We start from the raw sequence: 16,656 nt of genomic DNA on the forward strand, positions 1-16,656 counted from the left end.
GTGGGCTTCTTACTGAGTTCCTATTCTGAGTTTTATCCACTATGAGGCCACTCACTGTCCCCATACCTCTGCTTTTGCTTGCTTTCCATTTATGAGGCCAGGACTTTGCATTCCTCACAAAGTCTAAATCCTGGCTGTTCATTACACCCTTTCATCTCAGCACCCTTTGTAGTTTGGGCTTGAAGGATGCATCAAACTGTTGTGTTCACTGCCCCTCACCCCCATATTGCCTCTCTGTTTGTTTTTGTGTGGCTGTGTGTATATATGTTTCTCATATTCATGTGAAAATCAAGGCACCTGGAGTTTCAGAGCAGAGTGCTGAAGCTCCTGGAAGATATTGGTTTCATCATGCATTTTTTTTGTAACTTATGTGCTTGAGGCAGTGTTTGACACTGAGTGGAAGCCCCACAGCTTGGCCTGTCTGACTGGCTGGCACACTTCAGTGATTTTCCTTTCTCTTCCCTGTTAGCCTGCTGAGATCTTTCAGAGCTGTGTCTATAGCTCTCTGTGAGTGGTGGGCCCCAAACAGATGTCAGCCAAGGTTTCTCTTTGTGCATCTCCTCAGGTACCACACCCTGTGTTGTCCTTGGGCTGCTACATGCCATGTGCTTCTCATGAGGTCATTCAATGTATTGTATCCAAGCTATATTTTATTAACAATACCAGTCATAAGACATTTCTCTTTTCTCATATAGAATTCAGCAGACAATGAAGAAGAGGGTAAAGTTTAAAGCAAGGGAGCTGGTATGAGAGCTCAGGCGTCTATGGGCTAGATTGGGAGATTCTCAACTTAAATCCATATGAACAATGTTTGGTGGAAGCCTAGGCTCTGTCATCCTTAGGATATGTAGAAGTAGGCAGAACCTGTCCATCAAGATCACCTCCAGCTATCTATATTTATAAATTTGGGAAGCCCCTGGGTGAGAACAATAGGCTTGCAGAGGAGACTGATGTCTCAAGGACACAAAAATCAGAACAAGTGAACTCAGGAAAAAAAAAATCACAAGTCAGTGAGTGATAAGAACGGAGCATGAAGCAAAAAAAAAAAAAACACAAGCACACTTAACATTTGAATGGGTGTGAACCCTGTATCTGCCAAAGAACCAATCCTGCTGAAGAGCCTGGGCCTACTTCCCAGTGTCTTCTTAGGTCCACATGCAGGGAGAGCAGCTCCTCTGCCTGGCCTTCTGATACTTCTGCTATGGTCAGGACCATGAATGAACGCAACAAATTTAACAGAGCCCAAAACTTAGCAAACCCCTAGATATTGGCACAACTGACTCCCTGATGAAAGCACTATTTATGCTGTGAAACTCATTCCATAGTCACTTCAGTCGGCCATAATGAAAACAAGACCCAGTCCATTCAGGTCCATAGTTCTGGAAAAATATCTCAATGTATAACCCTTGCCTTTTGGCCTTGGCATTTCTGCCTTTGGCCTCATGTTCTGGGTAACTGAAGTATGTCGATCCAGAATATGATTTTGTGCTTGAAAGTTAACTCTGAGAAAAGCTCAGTTATCCCCTGGGATGCAGAGGACCTGCTCAGTGTACTTTGCCAGCTGGTTAATCAAGACTTTCTATTGACTTAAACCCATGTTCCCAGCAATCTTCTCTGGTGGAAAGCCCTCAACACAGATGTTCTATGAAGAAGCCCAGTCCATGTCTCACCTAGCCCCAGTAGTTACTGACACATACAGGCCTCCACTCACCCTAGGGTTCTCCTCTTCCGGTGGGGGCACATTCTGTGCCCATGGGCCTGTTGGCTTTCCCTGGTTGCCTGTTGCTAGAACTGCTCCATGGCCCTGGGTCTTCATGTGTGACTCCATCTTCTGGATCTGTTGGCTTTGATTTCCTGAATCAGATGCAAACAAAAGATTTTGAACCAATGCAATTAAGCATCATGACATAACAAGAATACTTGGCCTGAGCCACCCACCCGGGTCTGCAGTCCCCAAGACCAGGACAGATCAGAGGAAGCAGCAGTTCCCTGGCCTGCGCCGTTTCCTGGAACCCAGCCTGCCCTGCGCCCTGAGACCAACCCAGTCCCCCTGCCTGCACCATTCCCCAAATCCCACCCCAATCTGAGGCACAGGAGACAGTACAGATTAGAAGGCAGCAGGAAAACCAGCAGACTCCGGCCATCCGGGACCATGAGCTCTATCTACAACCCCAGAGACATATTTCCATCAGAGCCCACCAGGCCTCCTAGTAACAGAAACTAAAGGGCTAGAGGTCAGCACAAGAACACCAGCAACAAAACTCAGAGCTGAATGGCACCCCCCAAAACGCAGATATCCTACCACAGCAAGCCCTGAGGATACCATCACACTGGAAGCACAAGAAAACAATCTTAAATTCGAGATTATGAAAATGATAGAGGCCTTAAAAGAAAAAAAATAATCACTTAAAGAACTACAGGAAAATACAACCAAACAGGTGAAGGAATGAAATAAATCCCTAAAGGAAACACAGGAAAATACAATCAAACAGGTGATGGAACTAAGTAAATCCCTGAAAGAAATACATAAAAAGACAACCAAATGGGAAAAGGAAATGAATAAAACTGTCTAGTACCTTAAAATGGAAATAGAAGCAATAAAGAAAACACAATCCAAGGTAATCCTGGAGAAGGAAAATCTAGGGAAGAGAAAGGAAACTATAGAAACAAGCATCAATAACAGAATACAAGAGTTGGAAGAGAGAATCTCAGGTGTACAAGATATGATTGAAGAAACTGATACATCAGTCAAAGAAAATGTTAAATCTAAAAAGTTCCTGACACAAAATATCTAAGAAATCTGGGACAATATGAAAAGACCAAACCTAAGAATAATAGGAATAGAAGACTCTTAACAATAACGATAGACTACCTCAGAATAAAGGGCTAGAAAAAGGCTTTCCAAGCAAATGGACACAAGAAACAAATGGAGTAGCTATTCTAATATCTAATAAAATAGGCTTTCAACCAAAATTAATCGAAAGTGATGGGGAGAGCACTTCAGACTCATCAAAGAAAAAAATTGACCAAAATGACAACTCAATTCTAAACATCATGCCCCAAATACAAAAGCACCCACATTTGTAAAAGAAACATTACTAAAGCTTAAATCACACATAGATCCACACATGCTACTATCAGGAGACTTCAATACACTTCTCTCACCAATAGACAGATGACAGATCATTGAGACAGAAACTAAACAGAGAAATAACGAAAGTAATTGATGTTATGAGTCAATTGGAACTCACAGATATCTACAGAACATTCCATCCAAACGCAGAAGAATACACTTTATTCTCAGCACCTTATGGGGCCTTCTCCAAAACTGACCACATACTCAGACACAAAGCAAGCCTCAACAAATACAAGGAAACTGAAACAGAACGTTGTATTCTATCAGACCACGATGGATTAAAGCTAGACTTCAACATAAATAGATGCAATAGAATGCCTACAAACTCATGGAAACTGAACAAGTCTCTACTTAATGATCACTGAGTCAGGGAGGAAAGAAAGAAAGAAATTAAAGACTTTCTAGAATTCAATGAAAATGAAGGCACAACATACCCAAACTTATGGGACACAACGAAAGCAGTGCTAAGAGAAAAGTTCATATCATTCAGTGTCTTCATAAAGAGGAGAGAGTTCATACTAGCAACTTAACAGCTCACCTGAAAGCTCTAGAAAAAAAAAAGGAAACAAACACACTCAAGAGGAGTCAACAGCAAGAAATAAATCAAACTCAGGGCTGAAATCAATAACCTAGAAACAAAGAGAACAATACAGAGAATCAAAAAACCAAAAGCCGGTTTTTTGAGAAAATTAACAAGACAGACAAACCCTTAGCCAAACTAACTAAAAGGAGGGAGAGTATCCACATTAATAAAATCAGAAATAAAAAGGGGGATATAACGACAGACACCAAGGAAATCCAAAAAATCATTAGATCATACTTCAAACACCTATACACCACAAAATTGGAAAATCTAAATAAAATGAATGATTTTCTTGCCAAAGTTAAATCAGGTTAACAATTTAAATAAACCCATGCCCCTAAGGAAATAGAAGCAGACATCAAAAGCCTCCCAACCAAAAAGAGCCCTGGGCCAGATGGTTTTAGCACAGAATTTTACCAGGCTTTCAAAGAAGAACTAATGCCAGTATTCCTCAAAGTATTCCACAAAATAGAAATGAAAGGAATATTGCCAAACTCATTCTATGAGGCTACAGTCACCCTGATACCTAAACCATACAAAGACCCAACAAAGTAAGAGAATTTCAGACCAATATCCCTTATGAACATTGACGCAAAAATAGTCAATAAAATACTTGCAAACTGAATCCCAGAAACACATCAAAAATATCATACTCTATGATCAAGTAGGCTTCATCCCAGGAATGCAGGGATGGTTCAACATACAAAAACCATGTAATCCACCATATAAACAAACTGAAAGAAGGAAAACCACATAATCATCTCATTAGATGCTGAAGGCCCTTGGCCAAACCCCTTCATGTTTAAAGTCTTGGAGAGATCAAGGATTCAAGGCACATACCTGGACCCAATAAAGGCAATATTCAGCAAGCCAATAGTCAACATCAAGTTAAATGGAGAGAAACTTAGAGCATTCCCGCTAAAATCAGGGCCAAAACAAGGCTGCCACTCTCACCATATCTCCTCAATATAGTATTTGAACTTCTAGTGAGAGCAATAAGACAAGTAAAGGAGATCAAAACTAGACAAATTGGAAAGGAAAAAGTCAAAGTATTGCCATTCGCAGATGATATGATAATATACATAAGTGACCCTAAGACACTAAGTGACACCAGAGAACTCCTACAGCTGATAAATACCTTCAACAAAGTGTCTGGATACAAAATTAACTCAAAAAATCAATAGCCCTCCTTTATAGAAGTGACAAAAGGCCTGAAAAAGATATTAGGGAAACAACACCCTTCACAATAGCAACAAATAATATAAAATATTTTGGTGTAATTCTAACCAAGGAAGTGAAAGACCTATATGACAAGAATTTCAAGTCTTTGAAGAAAGGAACTAGAGAAGATTTTAGAAGATGGAAAGATCTCCCATGCTCTTGAATAAGTAGGATTATCATAATAAAAATTACCATCCTGCCAAAAGCCATCTACAGATTCAATGCAATTCCCATCAAAATTTCAACAAAATTCTTTACAGACCTGGAAAGAACAACCATTAACTTAGTATGGAAAAATAAAAGACCCAGGATAGCCAAAACAATTCTGAACAATAAAAGAACTTCTGGTGGTATCAACATCCCTGATTTCAAGCTATACTACAGAGCAATAGTAATAAAAACTGCATGGTATTGGCATAGAAACAGACAGGTTGATCAATGGAACAAAATTGAAGATCCAGAAATAAACCCACACTAATACAGGCACTTGATTTTCAACCAAGAAGCCAAAACCATACAATGGAAAAAAGAAAGCATCTTCAACAAATGGTACTGGTCTAACTGAGTGTCTGCATATAGAAAAATGAAAATAGACCCGTATTTATCACCCTGCACAAAACTCAATTCCAAGTGGATCAAAGACCTTGACAAAAACAAAACAAAACAAAACAAACAAACAAACAAACAAACAAAAAACCATAGACTCTAAATCTGTTAGAAGATAAAGTGCGAAAAAGTCTGGAACTTACTGGCATAGGAGACAACTTCTTGAACAGAACAGCAACCGCACAGTCTCTGAGATCAACAATTAATAAATGGGATCTCATGAAACTGAGAAGCTTCTGTAAGTCAAAGGACACTGTCAATACAACAAAATGGCAACCGACAGATTGGGGAAAGATCTTCACCAACCCTACATCAGAAGACTAATATCTAAAATATACAAAGAACTTAAGAAATTAAACATCAATAAATCAAATAATCCAATTAAAATATGGGCTACAGAGCTAAACTGAGAATTCACAACCAAGGAATCTCAAATAACTGAGAAGCACATAAAAAAAAATGCTCAATGTCCTTAGCCATCAGAGAAATGCAAATTGAAACCACTTAATCAAAATTCCATTTTACATCAGTCAAAATGGCTAGATTAAAAACTCAAGTGATACCACATGATGAAGAGGATATGGAGAAAGGGAAACACTCCTCCATTGTTGGTGGGAGTGCAAACCTGTCCAACCTCTCTGGAAATCAATCTGTCAATTTCTTAGAAAATTGGGAATAGTTCTATCTCAAGACGCAGCTATACCACTCCTGGGCATATACCATAAAGATGCTCCACCATACCACCAAGACACTTGTTCAACTGTGCTCATATCAGCTTTATTCATAATAGCCAGAAACTGGATGTCCCTCAACCAAAGAATGGATAAAGAGACTGTGGCACATTTGCACAATGGAATACTACTCATCTATTAAAAACAAAGAAATCATGGAATTTTCAGGCAAATGGATGGAACTAGAAAAGATCATCCTAAGTGAGGTAACCCAGACGCAGAAAGATGCACATGGTATGTACTCAGTTATAGTGGGTACTAGATCCGCAGTACAGAATAAACCAGACTACAATCCACAGACCCAAAGAAGCTAAGTAACAAGTGAGGAGAATAGTAAGTCAGTCTGACTCCATGGCAGGCTTCAAAATTGGCTTCAGATTGAACAGACCTGGGTTTCTATTTCTCAAAACATGAAACTACAGTCCATGTAAGCCAGATATTGTTTCCAGCTTTCCCTGAAAGCTAGAAACAATAACTTAATAAAGTTCCCAAGCACTTGACCAATCAAATTAAAGGTCAGTTAGAAACACGCTGCCTAGCTAGTCAAAATTACACTTCATTACCTGGGCACACTTTGTTACCTGGGCACTCCCTGCAGTCCCCCTAACTGCACACCAATCATGAGTTCCCCTGTATCCCTACCAACCAATCAACATAAAGATCACCTAACCACACTGGGAAATCCCCTAACTGTCTTTAAATTGAGCCTTTAAATTGCCCCAGCATGCTGGCAATTTCTGTAGAGTAAACACTCCTTGCTTTTGTATACTACCTGAGGCCTAGGTCTTCTCTCAGGGATTCCTGGACCTAGTAAAAGAAGGGCCCAATGGGTGGTGCTGGAATGTCACTCCGAAGGGGAAATAGAATAGACAGCAGAAGTGGATTGAGAGAGGGAACTGTGCAGGAGATGGAATGGGGATCAGATGTGGGAAGAGGAGGTCTAAAGCAGGATCTCTGAGCTGTGCACACCAGGCAAGAGGCTGCTCTCAGAAGGCCGGCTGCAACTGGAGTGGAAAGTTCCTCCCCAGGCTATTTACAAGGTCCAGTCAAGATTGTGGAATCCATGAAGTCATGTAATCCAATTATCACTTTAAGAGGAACACCTGATCTTGAGGCAGGATCACACAGGCTTTAGTCTGGATCTTAACTACCCTGAGGAGGAAAAAATGGAGATGACCACACACTCTAAGTGCCTCATTTTAGGCAGACAGATGAGTAGAGGCCACAGCAGAAGGCCAGAACCTTGGCTTCCACTGCATAATGTATGTTTGCATGGAAGGTGAAAATCTGGGGACTGGCCCATAGACACCTAAGCACTCACAAGGGTCACCTTGCCATCTAATCCTCGTCATCTGATCCACTCAACTGATTCCTCTTACATTTAGATATTTCTCAGCATTAAAATGAGCCTCAACCTACAGTGTGTTGACTTAGTGCTCATCAGTAGGGAGAGGAACCTAGTATTCTACCAGCTGAACCACCAAGCACATGAGTGAAGCTGCTATACTGGCAGCGAATTCTCTAATTCCTATGATAACATTTTGCAGTGCCATTGCCAAAGATGTGTAGTGAGACTGTATCTGTGAGAGAGGGTTGAGGGGAAGAATACACATGGAGAAAGAGGTGTGTGGGAGTAGATGGGAAGCTGGATGGGGCAGGGAAGGGACATAGGGGGGAAGGAGAGGTGGAGGTAGAGGAGGAGGAGAAGCAGGATAGAGTTAGAGACACTTGCAAGGGAAAGGCAAGATGAGCGGCCCAAAGAGAATGTGTGGAGGAGTTAGGGGAGCGGGAAATGTGGAGAGCAGGGAGGGAAGGATGAACACAGGGAAGTAGAGATAGAGAGATAGTGATGAAGATTGAATCATAGACAGAGAGGGGGTGAAGAGAGAGAGGAGACGGACAAAGACACTAAAACAAAGCGGACTGGACTGAATACAGGGTGTGGCTGAGACCAGAGCGGCCCTGCTTTGCCACACCCACGCCAGTGTCGCCATAGTAGCATAAGCTACAGGGCGGGGGATATGATTTCCCCGGAAATAATGCCCCCTGGAAGGTCCCTGGCAAACTCATCCCACTTGGAAAAGAGACGTGTTCTGAGATTTCTACGCTTCTTCAGTTGTGGCTCTGGGGCTGGAATAATAAATTCTTTGATCTTTCCCTGTGACACCTGAAACAGCACAACTAACTTTATAAAAAAAAATTATTAGTAGTAGATTGTTAAAGGCTTTAATAAAAATAAGTTTAAGAAAAGTAATGAATTAAATTTAGTATTAATAGGCATTAAGAATAGTAAAATAATAATAGGCTCCTTCTTAAGAAATAATAGCATGAGAGGTGCAGCTGGCGGGAGTTTCCCCCTCCCTTCAGTGCCTTGTTCCTAGAGAAGATCATAAATCTTAAGCAGGACATATGGGAGGAGGGTTAACAAAGGTGTAGTTAGATTTTGTTATAGAGAGGGACTTTGGCAGGCATCTGACTTAGCTCCTGACTTTCCTCTTCATTGGTTAGCAATAATGAAACTATATTTGAGGTTTCTTTTCCTTTGTTGACTCTGATCAAAAAGTTTTTAGGCCAAGATTATTTGTGGGTACTGCTTTATGTTTGATTGCATTTTGAGTTAAAATGTAAACTTTGTATTCTTGGTAAAAGTCTAAATGTTCTGGGAAGTATGCCAATTTTAAGGTGCCTTTTGTGAAATCATTATAAAAATACTAGCTTGATTTCAGTAAAGTGGCAGCAGAGTCAAAACCATCAAGGTGTCTCTGTCTGTCAATTCTTCGCCGAAACCGTGTCTTCCTGTCTAAAGCCTTGTTCTCCCGCGGACGACGGGAGCCCGACTGGGCCGGTCCGTGGCAGCTGTTTTTGTTCAGTGCTGGGCTCCTGGACTGCTGTTTTCTTGCTCTTTTCAGCTGAATCTTTTAGTCCAAGTCTGTTGGCAATGGGAGGGAACTGCCTATCCTGGCAGGCCTACAAAACAGTCATTGCATTGCTCTCCACTGATGCACTGGTAGAGTTGACTCTTGGTTTACTCGGGAGATTCTGGATAGGCCGTGTGTGATGCCAGAAAGCTTTCTCCTGTGGGTCCCAGAAGCTGAGTTTGGGATTCTGTCTTGTCCTAGCGGTGAGCAGGATTCTGACTGGGCTGCTTTTTCCCACTGGGACCCTGGGCTTTTGACTCTGTGTGAAATGCTTCACTGACTCCATTCTTTTGGGGACCGCAATGGTTTGTTGATGCATGGTACCCTGTAGCTTTTGATCCAGCAGGTCTTGTGAGGCTGTGTTTCCACCATTCTGCCTGAGCACTGGCTTGGGGACATCAAAAACAGCCATGTTCTGACCTTCTTCCTGCCTGGAAGGCAAGATGCAGGAGGCATCAAAACTTTGGATGGCAGGGTTTCCAGGGCACACCTGCATCCCAGGAGACTTTCTGGAGGGTAGACTGCCACTGACCTCCTCCTCTTCCCAGGAATGAACCTGGGCATCTGTGAGGGTTATGGAAAAGACAGATATATGGAAAGATTAAGGGAACTGTGTCAGGGTGGAAATTCCTCCATTTGTATGGATGTGCCTTCTTTACAGGTACATATCGCTTGTCCTTAAGCATGATCTTGGATTTGGCTATGAAGATAAACACCTCTAATTCTTAATCTAGATTCACTCTTGGCCACACCTTTGCTGGAAGCCTATATAAGAATTTGGGAGGAGGAAGTTTTTGCTCTTTGCCTGTTTGCAGTAGAAACTGGAGCCTATTTCTTCGGGACACTAGCATCTAATGAAGACAAGCTGAGACACCGTGCTGCATAGACTGATGAAGCAGACATTTTTCAGACATTTTGCCCCATGAAAGAAATCCAGCACCATATTTGGAAAAAGACCCTGAAGACACAGGAGCTGCTCAGTTGCTCTGCAAAGGTGAGTCTTGCAGTAAGTCCTGTAAGAGGACATTTATTCACCTGTTTCAGTTGTTGTCTGGGAGGCTTCCTCTGTCTGCTAACCTAGCCCTACTCTTGGAAGCTTCCAGCCTCCATACAATATAACCGAGGCCTAGAATGATTTTAGCCTCTGAGACTGACTGCTATTCAGCTCATCCTGTCTAGTTCTTTCTAAGCTCATAGCTGGCTGATTCAATTCAGCTGTTCTGACCCAAACTCTCTCCCAGCTGACTTATTCAATCTGGCTTTTCTCTTGGCCTCTGAATTGTTCTGCTTGGCCTCAAACTAAATCCAGCAATCTGCTCTAATCCCCTGGCTCCTTCTCATTCTCTAGTTCATTTGGTCTTCACCCGAGTTCTCTCTCTGCGACCTGTCTCAGCATTACTGTCCCTCTAAAACTGCCTCCTTCCTCTCTCTGCATTGCCCCTTAAGTTTTTCTCTCTTCTTGTGAAAGTGGGTGTATCCTGTTTTGTAGAATCTTCTCAGATTTGTCACTTTCTTTTTCTGTGATTCAATTAGACATCACTTTCAAACCTGGGTGTTTCCTTTTACAAATTAACTTTACCTTCATCGTTTGGGGTTAAAGGTGTGTGCCAGCAGCTTTTCTGAACCTGAAACTTGCTCTATACCAGGCTGGCCTTGTCTATGCCTCCTGGATTAAAAGCATGTTTGTACTCCAGCCGTATCACATAGACCTAGAAGGTCTTTGGATCTCTTGCCAGAACAGTCATGCTCTGAATTAAAATTCCTCTACAAAATTTGTTACAGCTCGCATGTCCTATATCAAGGAGGCTGGCTCTGAAGCCTCTCTAAGCTGTTGTTCTGCCACAGATTGTGCCCTGTTATATCCAGTGAGCCCAGACCTGCATCGGGATGAAGCTCAGGTGCCAGGGGAGCTGGTTGCCAGGGGGAAGCACAGTCTAAGTTGGGAAAGGCTCCATGGAGTGGGAGCTGGACTAATTTCATTGGTTAAAACTCTTTTGTTTCCTTCTGATTCAAGAAATCAAAGCCAACAACTCCAGATTCAGCGATAAAGCAGGAGACACACATGAAGATTCAGGACCATAAAGCTGTTCCAGCCCAGAAAGTCCAGAGTAAGCCAAGAGGGCCCATGACACAGAAGGTTCCCCCATGGCAAGAAGAGAACATTATGGTAAGTAGAGCCCTTAATGTGTCATCAACCACTGGGGCTAGGTGAGACACGAACTGGGCTCCCTCAGAGAACCTATTTGTTGTGGGTTTTCCACCAGAGAAGACTGCTGGGAACATGGCTTTAAGTCAATAGAAAGTCCTGATTAGCCAGGTGGCAGAGTACTGACTGGATCCTCTGTATCCCAGGGGATCACTGAACCTTTCTTGGGGTGAGGTTTTAAGCACAAAAACAAAAACCAACCAAACAAACAAACATGTTTTGGGTTGACATACTTCTGTTACCCAGAACAGTAGGCCAGAAGCAGAAATGCACAGGTGAGAGACATGGGAGATTTTCCCAGGACTGTGGACTCAGACACATTGGGTCTTGTTTTCATTTTGTTAGGTGATAGTGTCTGTGGGTTGAGTTCTACAGTCTGAATGAAGCTTCCATTGTGGAATTAGTTGTGCCAGTGTCTGGGAATTTATTAAGTTCTGGGGCCCTGTGAAATGTTGCATCTGTCCATGGTCCTGACTGTAGCAGAGGTATCAGAAGGCCAGGCAAAGGAACTACTCCCCCTGCATGTGGACCTGAGTAGACACTGGGAAGTAAGCCCAGCCTCTCTTTAGCAGGATTGGTCCTTTGGCACATACAAGGCTCACTGACATCACTCATGCATCTTTCAAGTGTGCTTACCTCTTCCGGGTTCAAAGAAACAACCATTTTCTGGAGAGAAAACATTGCAGGCATTTTAACCCTTTATCCCTAAGAGGTACCTGGATCCCTTTTTGACTCACTAATATCTCATTTGCTACTCACAGGTAAAATGCAGAGAGTGTGGGGCCTTTGGCCACACAGCAAGGAGCAGAAGGTGCCCAATCAAGTATGGCCAAAAGCTCCTAGATCCACAGCCTCTGGGAGCCAGGAAGGAGAAAGAGAATCAGGATCCTCGCAGGACACAGGGTCTCCAGAAACCAGGGCCCATAAGCCAGGCCAAGACAGAAAAGAAACCTAGTCAAGTCACTGGACAGAGGTGAGTGATGGGGAAGGGCTGGCCAGAGGGAAGGCTCTGGGTGCAGCAAAGCTCATGGGGTACCATCACTCATCTCTCTGTCCCCAAACACTGAAAGGGCCAGACAGCTAGTAAGTAGTATACTAGCTACAGAGAGTGAGTGGAGAGTGGGTGAGTGAGAGTGGGTGAATGGGTGGGTAGAGCTGATGTGTTTCCACACCATTGTCTGTCCCACAGAGGTGATGAGCAGCAGAGGAAGGCTCCCTTCCAGAAACTCCCCATGGATCCACAGAGGAGGGGCCAGCACATCAACCTGGTTGTGAGTAGCAGCAGTTGCTCTGTTCCTGAAAGTCCCTTTCTCTGTGCTCTGCCCCACCTGCCCATTCCCTGCTGCACCACCTGCTTGCTCCATTCACGACCCCATGCATGTCACATCGAATCAGTCCTCTCTGATGCAGCAAGGACTCATTTGGTCATTTTCATAGTTCAGACTGACTTGGGTTTTGGGGAGCAAGTGAGCCTCTGCTGTGTGCTTCTCCTTTGGTAGACCAGTTCTCCTGGAGGATGGGCAGGCTCCTCCTCACCTGTCCTTGAGCATGACCTTGTCTCCTGGTCTCCATGTGGTCCTTCCTTCTGAGGTCATATTACAAACATGGCCTGCTCTTCTAGCCTTCTAATGATCTTCTCTCAGATTTTAATGTTTCCATTTTGAACTGATTCTGTGTGCTGCTTCCAAAATCTAGACTTTTATTGGAGAACTTTTAGGGCAATGAATATATCCTTTAAAATTTTTATTTTATTTTTATTCCATCCCAATATGTTGGCTGCAGAGTTGACTCTCATTTTGAGAGTCATATTCAAGTCATGTCATCTTAACATACCTTTTCCCCTGTTTTACATCCTAGGTGACATGATTAGGGGTTTTCAATACACTGGAAATTGCGTGGTAATTTGAATTGTTTTTCTCTTGACCACAAAAGGCTCATGGCCCTCTGCTTAGCTGTCTATTTATATCATATATAAATAAGTAAAGATTTCTGTAAAAATCATATATTCTTTACATAAAACACATGTACACATGCAGATACATTTGAGTGATGAGAGTTCAGCTCAAGGAAACTTCACAGTGAGGCTGAAACTCTTCACATTGCATGTCCCAATCCCTCTGCATCTCCCCCACCACAGGTTCTCATTCTGCAGCTTTTGGATAACTAATGTAGACCATTTCAGACTGAGTACCTTCACCTTAAAGTGAACTTATACAAGAGTTTTTCTGTCATGATAATCTTATGAGGTCCTTGTGTTATTTGGAAGACTTACATAGTCAATTTATCCTGCAATTGTTATTTTCACAGCATCCCAAGATGCCAGTGTTCAGTCCTGGAAACACAAAGAAGTCTGTGACCAACCAAATTCAGATTACTGTGTCACGTGCCAGAAAGTCTCCTGGGAAGCGGATGTGCCCTGGAAACCCTGGAGCCATCCAAAGCTCTGATGCCTCCTGCATCTTACCTTCCAGGCAGGAAGAAGGTCAGAACATGGCTGTCCCTGGGGTCTCACAGCCAGTGTTCAGGCAGGGTGGTGGAAACACAGCCTCACAAGACCTGCTGCATCAAAAGCTCCGGGGTGTCTCACATCAACAACCCATTGTGGTCCCTAAAAGGAATGGAGTCAGTGAAGCATTTCACACAGAGTCAGAAGCCCAGGGTCCCGGTGTGAAAACACAGCGCAGCCAGCATGCTGCCCTCCATCAGGGAAGACAGAACCCTGAACTTAGCTTCTGGACCCCAGGTGAGAAAGCTTCTTGGCAGCCCACACTGCCTAGCCAGAAATCCTCAAAGAGACTAAGAGTCAACTCTACCAGTGCACCAGAGGAGAGCAATGCAAGCACTGTTTTGAAGGCCTGCCGGGATAGGCAGTCTCTTCCCATTGCCAACAGACTTGGACTGAAAGATGCAGTGCCAGTGAGCAAGAAAATAGCAGCCCAGCTGCCCAGCACTGACCAAGAACAGCTACCAAGCAGGCCTGCTCTGGTCTCAGCCACACCCTATGCTGAGTCCTCTCAACCATCTACCAGCCATGCTGTACGCCAGTCCCTGAGAATGGTCTTTACTAGACTTAATGGTGACTGCTGGAGCTCCAGGTTCCTGACAGTGTCCCCAGCACTTGCCCATGAGAAGCAAACAGCTCCTTGGGAGGGCCCTGCCTTCCTGGAGAAAGGTGAAGCAGCACGCTCCCAGGTCCCAGTGAGTGTCCTCTATGAGGACCTTCAGGTCTCCTCCTCTTCAGAAGACAGTGATGGGCAGTGAGTGATGGGACAGCAGATGCCACCCTCCTGCTCAGACTTGACAGACACTTTCAGACTGGTCCTCTCTGGGTTAGCCAGCTAGATGACATGACTGGGACCTGTCAGATCCACTTCCAAATGACCCTTCTGGTGTGCGTGGACTCACATCTCTGCACAGAGCCTCACCTCAGCATGGACTCTGGACTCTGACCTGAGAAGACCTCTGAAGAAAAGTCACCTGTCCTCTCCATTGTGATTATCAATGACCTGTATACAGTATGTCTTTTCAGCTACCTCAACGTCCTAACTCTGCATGAGTTGTCATATTGTATGATGTTTTCCACTTCCAGTAATAAAATTGGCCTAGAAATTATGTCTGCAGTGGTGTTCTTGGGCCGAAGGCATGGGGTTTTCACAGGACCTATGGCCCAATAACGAGCCACAAACCCAAGAGGCTCTCAACCTACCCCATCAGGTTTGCCGTTCTGACACTGTGCATAGGTACCCCCACCTTGTGATCTTAAGACCATTGAGAGACAGGGCAGTTTGTAGGCCTGTCCTTCCAGGCTGCTGGTCACAGATGTCATGGTCACAAAGGTCAATTGCATCAATTTTAGGACTCAGTGGGCTTCTTACTGAGTTCCTATTCTGAGTTTTATCCACTATGAGGCCACTCACTGTCCCCATACCTCTGCTTTTGCTTGCTTTCCATTTATGAGGCCAGGACTTTGCATTCCTCACAAAGTCTAAATCCTGGCTGTTCATTACACCCTTTCATCTCAGCACCCTTTGTAGTTTGGGCTTGAAGGATGCATCAAACTGTTGTGTTCACTGCCCCTCACCCCCATATTGCCTCTCTGTTTGTTTTTGTGTGGCTGTGTGTATATATGTTTCTCATATTCATGTGAAAATCAAGGCACCTGGAGTTTCAGAGCAGAGTGCTGAAGCTCCTGGAAGATATTGGTTTCATCATGCATTTTTTTTGTAACTTATGTGCTTGAGGCAGTGTTTGACACTGAGTGGAAGCCCCACAGCTTGGCCTGTCTGACTGGCTGGCACACTTCAGTGATTTTCCTTTCTCTTCCCTGTTAGCCTGCTGAGATCTTTCAGAGCTGTGTCTATAGCTCTCTGTGAGTGGTGGGCCCCAAACAGATGTCAGCCAAGGTTTCTCTTTGTGCATCTCCTCAGGTACCACACCCTGTGTTGTCCTTGGGCTGCTACATGCCATGTGCTTCTCATGAGGTCATTCAATGTATTGTATCCAAGCTATATTTTATTAACAATACCAGTCATAAGACATTTCTCTTTTCTCATATAGAATTCAGCAGACAATGAAGAAGAGGGTAAAGTTTAAAGCAAGGGAGCTGGTATGAGAGCTCAGGCGTCTATGGGCTAGATTGGGAGATTCTCAACTTAAATCCATATGAACAATGTTTGGTGGAAGCCTAGGCTCTGTCATCCTTAGGATATGTAGAAGTAGGCAGAACCTGTCCATCAAGATCACCTCCAGCTATCTATATTTATAAATTTGGGAAGCCCCTGGGTGAGAACAATAGGCTTGCAGAGGAGACTGATGTCTCAAGGACACAAAAATCAGAACAAGTGAACTCAGGAAAAAAAAAATCACAAGTCAGTGAGTGATAAGAACGGAGCATGAAGCAAAAAAAAAAAAAAAACACAAGCACACTTAACATTTGAATGGGTGTGAACCCTGTATCTGCCAAAGAACCAATCCTGCTGAAGAGCCTGGGCCTACTTCCCAGTGTCTTCTTAGGTCCACATGCAGGGAGAGCAGCTCCTCTGCCTGGCCTTCTGATACTTCTGCTATGGTCAGGACCATGAATGAACGCAACAAATTTAACAGAGCCCAAAACTTAGCAAACCCCTAGATATTGGCACAACTGACTCCCTGATGAAAGCACTATTTATGCTGTGAAACTCATTCCATAGTCACTTCAGTCGGCCATAATGAAAACAAGACCCAGTCCATTCAGGTCCATAGTTCTGGAAAAATAT

The 16,656-nt window shown here is 43.6% G+C and overlaps 1 protein-coding gene across 1 annotated transcript; it reads left to right on the plus strand.

Annotated features, from left to right (window-relative positions):
- Window positions 1-10,117: 10,117 nt before the first annotated feature.
- On the plus strand, window positions 10,118-14,905 carry LOC132653569 (putative protein FAM90A13P). The gene is made up of 5 exons (XM_060381349.1): window positions 10,118-10,189; window positions 11,210-11,362; window positions 12,163-12,374; window positions 12,591-12,672; window positions 13,709-14,905. The coding sequence occupies exons 1-5, from the start codon at window positions 10,118-10,120 to the stop codon at window positions 14,660-14,662; spliced, it is 1,473 nt and encodes a 490-aa protein (XP_060237332.1). The 3' UTR covers window positions 14,663-14,905.
- Window positions 14,906-16,656: the final 1,751 nt, after the last annotated feature.

The sequence above is a fragment of the Meriones unguiculatus genome, chromosome 4, assembly GCF_030254825.1.
Source record: "Meriones unguiculatus strain TT.TT164.6M chromosome 4, Bangor_MerUng_6.1, whole genome shotgun sequence".
Taxonomy (NCBI): domain Eukaryota; kingdom Metazoa; phylum Chordata; class Mammalia; order Rodentia; family Muridae; genus Meriones; species Meriones unguiculatus.

What these genes read in the sequence shown, in the direction of transcription:
- LOC132653569 (XM_060381349.1), top strand. Translation starts at nt 10,118, where the DNA reads ATGAAAGAAATCCAGCACCATATTTGGAAAAAGACCCTGAAGACACAG. An exon ending in TGCTCAGTTGCTCTGCAAAG is followed by an intron (nt 10,190 to 11,209) that starts GTGAGTCTTGCA and finishes TTCTGATTCAAG; the next exon opens with AAATCAAAGCCAACAACTCC. An exon ending in GGCAAGAAGAGAACATTATG is followed by an intron (nt 11,363 to 12,162) that starts GTAAGTAGAGCC and finishes TGCTACTCACAG; the next exon opens with GTAAAATGCAGAGAGTGTGG.